The 9,333-nt window shown below is 43.5% G+C and overlaps 1 protein-coding gene across 2 annotated transcripts in view; it reads left to right on the top strand.

The window, feature by feature from the left end:
• Window positions 1–7,468: 7,468 nt before the first annotated feature.
• MAN2B2 (mannosidase alpha class 2B member 2) overlaps window positions 7,469–9,333 on the top strand; it is a 46,213-nt gene continuing 44,348 nt past the window's right edge. For both annotated transcript variants that reach the window (XM_018561431.1, XM_018561432.1), the window contains exon 1: window positions 7,469–7,625. In XM_018561431.1, the coding sequence (XP_018416933.1) occupies window positions 7,500–7,625 (126 nt within the window). In that variant the 5' untranslated portion in view covers window positions 7,469–7,499. The remainder of the gene's footprint in view (window positions 7,626–9,333) is intronic.

The following is a 9,333-nucleotide window of genomic DNA, read 5'->3' on the forward strand; positions in this document are numbered from 1 at the left end:
TGCACCTGCCGCACTGTAGTGCATGGTAGGTGCATTGTGCGGTACATGTGCTAAAAGGTTCGGCCCTCCACAACAGTCCCAGCTACTCATGTGGCCCCTCGAGAAAAATTAATTGCCCACCCCTGGACTAGGGCCACATGTAAAGACCCCATCCTAAAAGAACAATGCATGGCTGAGAATCAGAGTGTTTCCTATTTGCATTCACACTGGGAAGATGTAACCAGTGGCGTAACTAGAAATCACAGGGCCCCATAGCAAAATTTTGTATGGGGCCCCGTGATTGCTAGTTATGCCACTTGCAGAGCCCACTGGAGAGTGACCCTGCAGAGCCCACCATAGACTGTCTATAGTGGGCTCTGCAGGGTCTGAGATCTCTTCGACGAGATTGACGAGCCCCGCCACCTGCTCTTAGGTCCCTGGCCAGTGATGTAAGAGGAGGTGGGGTTGCTCTTAGGCGGGCCCCGCCTCCTCCTTCTTTCCGAACACCGCTCTCATCTGCCGCAGCGGCTGGCTGTCACTGACACAGCTCCGCAGCGGCTTTGAGTGGAAATGAGCCGCGGCCGCTGCTGAGCTGTGTCAGTGACAGCCAGCACCCTTACATGCCATGGCGACCCAAGCGGCCCTGGCCGGGCTCCATATCGGCCACCTGGGTCGCTATGGCGATTGTTACGCCACTGGATGTAACAATAACAGACAGTGCAGATAGAGATTTGCACAATGCAGTTTACAATGTAAAAAGTTTTTGTGTCACCCTATCCAATGGCATCGTTCCTTTCCCTTATACCAGCCGACCCAAACTGAAATCAGACTGCATTTCCATGATATCACCTGACAGTAATTGAAACCGCTTTCTTGTCTGTTCCTGCTCTTCTTGAATAAGGTGTTTATTATTATGTACTTATTGTTATAAAGAGATATCATTAGCTTGTAATGATCTAATTTACAACCCATTTAAATTCATTTGCCAGCTGATAGGGCAGTCTTCTGTCTGTTCCAGTGACCCATCTGGCACTTGGAAGCGTAATTTGGCTACTTGGAGGAACAGCTGAACTCCTAATTACTAATTCAGCAAAAAACAGAGGCACATTTTCCTAGCACCTACTGCAATGTGCCCTACGTGCAGTTATTTGAATCCACTAACTGCCTGAAGTGGAAAATTGACTTCTTTTTCTTTCCCAATGCTAAATGAGAAGTAGTTCTATGCTCTGTCTTCCAAAATTGGATTCCAAGTTGTAATTAAAGGCATGCCTACAATTTGGCCATGCTCTCTACAGTGAAGCTAGCTGCAAATTAACACTTAGGGGTTGGATTTATAGACAATTTTGCAGAGCCATTAGTCCTGAAAAATTGCACGTACATTTGTTCTGTGCGAATGGAGGCAAACATTTAGGTTGTTAATATATTCTCTTTCCAGGTCAAATGCAGGAAAATGACGGCCCCTAAATGGAGTTCAGGAGCATAGGAAGTATTCATTTCCAATGCTCCTCAGCTCCATCTAGTGGACCTAATGGGTAATTTTCCTGATATTGCATTGGAACTGGAAAGAAAATATGCTAATAACATTTGTTTTGCCTCTATTCACACAGAACCGATGCACATGCAATTTCACAGGATGAATGGCTTTGCAAATTGTTTATATATACTAGAACAAATGAAAAAGATACCTTATCGCACTCCTTACCGGAAAATACCACAAAATTGTATGGGAGGGTTGTGCTCGCAGTGACTGCGGATGGTGCCGCCACTCAGTACAAACTGGATAGATGTCACCAGCACACCAACCCAACAATGTTGTAGTCCAAAAAGGTAATTTATTGGAATGTCATGTCACCAACACTAGCACTTTCGGGGCCACGCAGGATCCCATTCATCAGGCTCAGCAATGTCATTGCTGGGCCTGATGAAGGGGAACGTGCGTGGTCCCAAAAACGCTAGTATTGGTGGCATGACGTTCCAACAAATGACCTACAGCATTGTTGGTGTGCTGGTGACATCTATCCATTTTGTTTACATATACAACCCACACTTTAAAATAATAGATTTTTATTGTGTGATCCATGGCCAAATATGGTAGGATCTACATTGAATTACATATTATTGCTGTAACAGGGTAGGCCATACAAGTAACACCCGCTCTTGTCCATGGATAAACCATGGATGTTGGATAATAGCAAAATATCGAAAAGTACCAGTCTGGTAGCAGAGGTGCCCAATTTCCGGCAAAAAGATCAGCCTCAAGTGGACCTTGGCTTCAATATAACTTTGATCCAATAAAACACCAAAAACATGTTTCGTGATTTGCTGTCACGTCTTCAGAACTGGGTTGTAACGTAGACACTGAGTTAATCTGCAGCTTCTGTAATTCTCAAAAACTGTCAAATAAAAACAAAAAAAATATTGGATGTTGGTAGCTTGTCTGAAAAACACTTATAGCCAAACTCCAAATTGGGAGATGAATCCAAAGCTGTGGTTAAAAATACAAATTGATATAGTAAAAAAAAACAAAGGCCAAACTCACATTGCTAACACATCAGGAAAAGGTTCCTTTCCATAGATCCAAACCCTATCTGGCTGGCATTTAGTTTGCCAAAAATGTATTAGCAACAACCGCCATGTTTTTCCCCCGAAAATATGGCTTTCACTTTTTTCCATCCTTGTTACGTCTCAGTGCTGCTGTTCTCATCCAGCCTCACTTAGCCACTTCCTGACTACATTCACTTTCTCCAGTGTTGACTACACATTACTATTCCTTACCAGTTCCAGATAGTAACACTGGTGTGCCATGTCTATGCAATGAGACTACAGCTGCACAGCCACTTATAGTTTCAACCCGGGAAGCATGTGACATGGTTAAAACTAGTGATGAGCTACATGTGCCTGGGTTCAGTTTGCTTGGATGTCTGCCCAACCCAGACAGAAGTCTATTTTAGGCAAATGTCCAAATGTACTCAACCTAGGACTGCCTGAGTCCTAGCAACTGCTGATGCTGTGCTTCCCAAAGTGGTTGCTAGGATGCAAGCAGCTGGACCACACAGTGTCATTAGCTGCTAGGATGCAGGTAGATGCACCATAACCACCAATGATGCTATGGGGCCACCTGTTTCCTAGCAACCAATCACACCGTGTGTCCTGCTGAGCTACCAGTCAATCAATGACGCTGGGCTGGCAACACGGTGTCATTAGTGGATAAGACACATAGAGAGGTGCAAGCAAACCCATCAAGTTGTTTGCCCATTCAAAGAACTGCAAACAGTTTGAATTTGGGTCGAACTCATGACCAACCTGAACCAGAAGCTTATTCCTAGTGATGAGGGACAACTGGTGATGAGGCTGGGCTTGGTGCGAACCCAGGCCAGTTCGCCTGAGTTCGTCCTAGCCTGTTTAAAACTTTGACCACCACCCACTCCTTTTGACCCAATCAGTTGCAGGGAAGTGCATTCCTGCCCCACAGCCATACAGCACAAAAGGGCCGGGAACTCGGTGGCGTTAAGAGCTTTGAGCAGGCTTGAGCTAACTCAGGTTAACTGGGTTCTCACAAAGCCCATCCTCATCACTAGTGACAACATCAGAGCGCAATCAGAAGACAGTTGTCACCACATAACAGAAATGCTTTAACAAGGATCTTCATGGGAAGACTACCAGGCATTATTTTAATGAAAGCTGCAGCTATAAAAAATGTAAAACAACTTTTAAAATGTTCTTAATATGTTATTATTGGGTTTCGATTTACTATAATGTAAAAAAAAAGTGACAGTTATTTTCAGCTGAGAGACAAGATTTGACAATTCCAGTCACATGCCTAAAAATAACGATCCGTGTCCTTGTGTTAGAACTTGATGAACTTAGCCTCGTGTTTACTATGTGTGACATATTTGCATTCTTTGAAAACAACACGGAATCCTGCCTCATTTTACGACAGATGCCAGTTTCAGTACCCCAGCACACTCATTAATTGTTAACGGAATACTGAAAATGCCTTCTGTCACCTGTGCTAAGCACCGAAATTCCATTAGCACTTAGATAACAATATACAGCTTGTCACAGCAACATGCAGACTAAGCATATCTGAGGGTTTCCTATTTATGTATGTATGGAACACAAGCCCCACATCATACCATTGTGCGGCACTGTTCCTCCGCAGCTGCTCTTTTTCACAAGCTCATTGAGGCTGCCACGAATGGATATGAGATATAATTTAAATCTATTATCCCCACAAGTGTCAAAAGCAGGGGAGCTTTTCCTGTGTCGCTAATAACAAGGTCGGCAATGATCCTTTTTTTTTTTGGAACGTTAATTGTTTTTCATATAATGCTCCGCCATCTGTCTTGTACGGAGGAGAAATATTCTTTATAAGGCAGTCTATTTCATTTTGCAAAAATTTAATATTTTGGTCCTTACAAAAATAGGCTATAAATCATTGGGTTTGTGCAGAGATAGATTTTTTCAGTTAGACTACGGTTACATCAGAAAATGTTGCATCCATATAAAGTAGGTCCGGAAAAATTTGGACCCTGTGTTTGACTGCCATCTTTATATGTGCTTGGGTGCCGCCCTAGCCTAACCCCATATACAGTAGTTGCTTTTAAGTTTAGCTTTTAAATAACCCTGGGTCTGTGCTGGGTACATTCTTGCCAGTATGTTCCCTGGTCCCGGTATGCTGTTCCTGGAATAAGTGTGAAGCAAGAGAGTCCAAAATCATTTCAGGTGCTAAAAAAGATAGTTTGACAGCTCATGTATGCAGGGCTGGCTACCATTGGATGTAGCTTTACCCAAAAACTGTCACTGAGAGAGAAAGTGATGGGAAGTAGGGACACCTTTTCTGCAGTGATGTGCTGTGCCTTCTGTCTTGGGTGAGGCATCCCCCAGCCCGCCAAATTCGCGCCCCGTCTTGCAGAAACTCCGCCCCATCCTACAGAAGCTCTGCCCCTGTCCCTCAGACACCCCAACCCCAGCTCAGTAACCCAGCTGTGTGGGGAGGAGGAAGGGACGAGAAAGGGAGGAGCCTCCCTGTCCCTCACTTGCTTGTCACTGGTGAGGCATCGAGATCGATGTCCTCACTGCTTTTTTTTGATTGGACAGCTTGGACCCATGGAGCTTTGCCATTGGTCCAAGCCGCCCACAGAGCTCACAACTCTAACACAGAGTAGAGGCTGTGACAGCTCTTGCCTCACTATGTTAGGTTACACAAGCAGTGGGGAAGTCCACTGCTGTTTAACCTAACTAGCTATCAAAAGCCGGATGCAGCGCCGCCTGTAATGAACAGACAGCACTCCATCCATGACAGGTTACACAGTGGGGAGGATTTCCCTGCTGTGTAACTTGTAAGAAGCCGATCTGAATGGAGAGCTTTAGACTTCAAGCTGACTGCTTTTTCCTCCATAATACTAGGTGAGGCTCTGCCTCCCCTGACCGCACATCCCTGCTTTTCTGGTGACAACATTGGATTTCTACATTGCTGAGATTTCCACTAACTTTTTCTGTTGTGTCTCTGAGACAGGAAGTGAAGGGAAATTGCCCTAATTATACACAGACAGGAGAACATAACCTGAGATTTTGACCCTTCCCTACATTATCTAACACTACCAAAAAATGTAGGCTACATATACACTTTGAAGGTTAAGTTGTACTTTTCCGTCCATGTTTTATATTGCACCCATGCTTATGGTGTAACATGAAACATGGTCACATCCCCAAACTGCGCCCCCCACTTATCTGATTTGAGGGGTTCTGTTCCCACGGACTGCTGTAATTTTTTTTTAATACATTTTTTATTTATAATTGCAGTAACAAAAGTACAGAAAGGAGACAAAAAGCGTGAAAGGAGATACAAGTCTGTAAAAAACAAGGTCATCGTTACACGATATTGAACAGAAACAAGAAAATAAATTCCTGACCTTTTTATTACAAACAAATGGGTTATAGGAAGAGAGCATAAAGCACATGATAAAACTACTACATAATAAACTGTTCGCCATCTGCTCCTGCACTCCCTCGGCTTTTCATCACAGATTTTTAACTGACAAACAAGTCAAAGGTTAAAAGTAGGGATGCACCAATACCGATACTAGTATAGGTACCGATACAGAGTATTTGGGCTAGTACTCATACTCGCCCAAATGCTTCGGTGCCTAGCCCGATACCTAAACTTCTGGTATCAGCAAGCTGGGTGGAGAGTCATTATCACTTGGTGATGAGGGAGCATGGAGCCTGCTTCCCGGCCAATCAGGTAAGTGGGTGCCGTGTAATGACTCGACACAGCACCCGGCTTCCTCATTGGCCAGAAGCCGGCTCCATGCTTCCTCATCACTTGGTGATGAGGCAGCATGGAGATTGCTTCCATGCTAATCAGGAAGCCGGGTGGCGAGTCATTACACTCCGCCTGGCTTTCTTAAAGGAGAACTATGAGGTGAGTGATTTTCACTCAGCCTCATAGTTCTAGCCGACCTGTGACAATAAAACTGTCACAGGTCGGCTGAGCAGATCGGGAAGTGAGCGAACACATACCGGCGCTCGCTCACTTCTCAATCCTGTGCCGGCAGAGAGCCGTGACAGGGGAGGGACTGGATCCCCCCCCGTCCGATCCTCCAGCGCTGACAGAACGGACGGGGCGGGTACAGCTGGCTCTGCCTCTAGATAGGCAGAGCCAGCTGTCACTCACGCAGCTGGGTGGATCCAGACATAATTGTCGGGATCCGTTTCCGGCTGCGGCGTCTCAGTATACCGTGAGCTGTAGCTCGCGGTATACTGAGCTTAGGGTGACGGGAGGACGCTAGTTTGTGTCCTCCCGTTACCCTTAGGAGAACTATGGGGAAAAACACTGACCCCATAGTTCTCCTTTAATGGGACTTCCGATATCGGTTTTCGGTATTGGTGAGTACAGGAACAAATATTGGCACTCGTATTCGATACCGAAAAACAGGTATGGATGCATCCCTAGTTAAAACGAAGGGGAAAAGGGTGGAGAGAGCGAAGCAAAGAAGAAGAAAAATAAGAACCGGACAGATCCGGAAACGAGTAAAATCAGGAAAGGGAAACAACCAGGAGCCACCCAGCCTCGGTGCAGCTGTGCAGATGGAGCCAAGTGATCTATTTGCAGGTTCTGTGAACAGAGCGAATACAAGCCCCATCTGCCATCACAGCAAAGGGACTGTAGCTCGCAATGGACTAGAATGTCATTATTGCACTATTGATACATGCACTGACCTCTGTCGCAATGCATGGCAGGCTCAAAAGCTCAAATGTGACTTTAAATAACACAAGTCATTCACATTTGTACTAGTTTTCTCAAATCTAAACACGCAGAGACAAAACAGACTTTTGTCTGGTAATAGGTATTGAGCACTCAGAAAATAAACACTCATTTACATATTGTGCTTCAGGAAGTAAGAGAACATCACGAGGATGAAGCATTTTGTCCCTCACCGCACACCATAGATTCAGATCAGCTGCTCACTATGAGACTTGTTACAATGTGTCAGATGTGATTCCAGCCTGCTACAATGATCCCTCTGCTCACTCTCCTCCTCTACTATGGGGGGATTGTCTCCTGTCATACTGATGATCCCATCCAAGTGTTTGTCATCCCTCACAGTCACATGGATGTGGGCTGGGTGTACACTGTGCAGGTACAGTACAGAGTATATAGAATAACACAATGTCTTCATACACAGCATAAGACTCATTGAGCAAGCTGTACCAGGAAATAATGGCTGTTATACAGCTGTGGAGCTACAGCTCAGTATGACAGGGCATGATGAGACTTGCAGTCCTCTCCCATTCAGCTAGAGAGACATTAGATGCCTAAGCCTGTGTGGATTATATTTATACCAAGAAAAAATTTCTGATTATCATAAGTTGTTTGTTTCTTTTTTGTATTATCACTGACAATGTTTTAAGTTACAGGTTAGTATAAACAATGTGTCAAAATGTTGTATGTTTTATAAATAGACTATCTGAATGTTTTATGTTGTGTGCATTTGTTTATAAATGAACTGTGTGTTGTGTGGCTGTATTTATAAATGAACTGTGTGTATATAAATGATCTATCTGTGTGTTGTGTCCATGTGTTTATAAATTAACTTTGTGTTGTGTGGATGTGTTTATAAATGAACTATGTGTTGTGTGGATGTGTTTATAATTGAACTGTGTGTATATAAATGATCTATAAATGAACGATGTGTGTGTGTGTGTGTGTGTGTGTTTAGAAATGATTTATCTGTGTGTGTGTTTAGAAATGATCTGTGTGTGTGTGTTTAGAAATGATCTGTGTGTGTGTGTTTAGAAATGATCTGTGTGTTGTGTGTGTGTTTAGAAATGATCTATCTGTGTGTTGTGTGTGTGTTTGTTTAGAAATGATTATCTGTGTGTTGTGTGCGTTTGTTTAGAAATGATCTATCTGTGTGTTGTGTGCGTGTGTTTAGAAATGATCTATCTGTGTGTTGCGTGTGTTTAGAAATGATCTATCTGTGTGTTGTGTGTGTGTGTGTTTAGAAATGATCTATCTGTGTGTTGTGTGTTTAGAAATGATCTATCTGTGTGTTGTGTGTTTAGAAATGATCTATCTGTGTGTTGTGTGTTTAGAAATGATCTATCTGTGTGTTGTGTGTTTAGAAATGATCTATCTGTGTGTTGTGTGTTTAGAAATGATCTATCTGTGTGTTGTGTGTTTAGAAATGATCTATCTGTGTGTTGTGTGCGTGTGTTTAGAAATGATCTATCTGTGTGTTGTGTGTGTATGTATGTGTTTAGAAATGATCTATCTCTATGTTGTGTGTTTATAAATGAACTATGTAGCAAAGAAATATGCACATTTTCCTACTGCAGTACTGTCATGCTGCTTCGTGTAATTGCTTGACTAAAGCATGGTTCACACCTGAGCGGCGACTGTTCACACGTTAGCACTGCATCGTGCGTACGAAAACGCCTGTCGCACAAAAAGATGCAGGAGCTATTTTCAGGCAGATGTCATGCGGTTTTGGTTCCAATAGATATTGCTATGCAGGGAGAATGCAAGTTTAAAAAAAGGCACAGTAAAAAAGTTGTATAAAACTGTATAAAACTGAAAACGCCTAGGTGTGAACCTGGCCTTAGACCACTGGCAGTCACCAGTAATACACCATAAGCCTTAAAGTGACACTAAACTCAAGAGTTAAATCTTAAAACGTCATTCAAGTACCTTTTAACTATTAACAAAAATGTCTCTTATTTGTGTATCACTCGGCTGTAGATCCTCAAATCATCTCTGAATTGGTGCTGACACTGTCCTTCCTTCTGGAGGGTGGCTACGTGAGATTGTAGTCCATCACGGGAGAGAGATTGGAGTGGTGGCTACTT

This window comes from Nanorana parkeri, unplaced genomic scaffold (assembly GCF_000935625.1).
Source record: "Nanorana parkeri isolate BGI_ZX_2015 unplaced genomic scaffold, ASM93562v1 scaffold523, whole genome shotgun sequence".
Lineage (NCBI taxonomy): Eukaryota > Metazoa > Chordata > Amphibia > Anura > Dicroglossidae > Nanorana > Nanorana parkeri.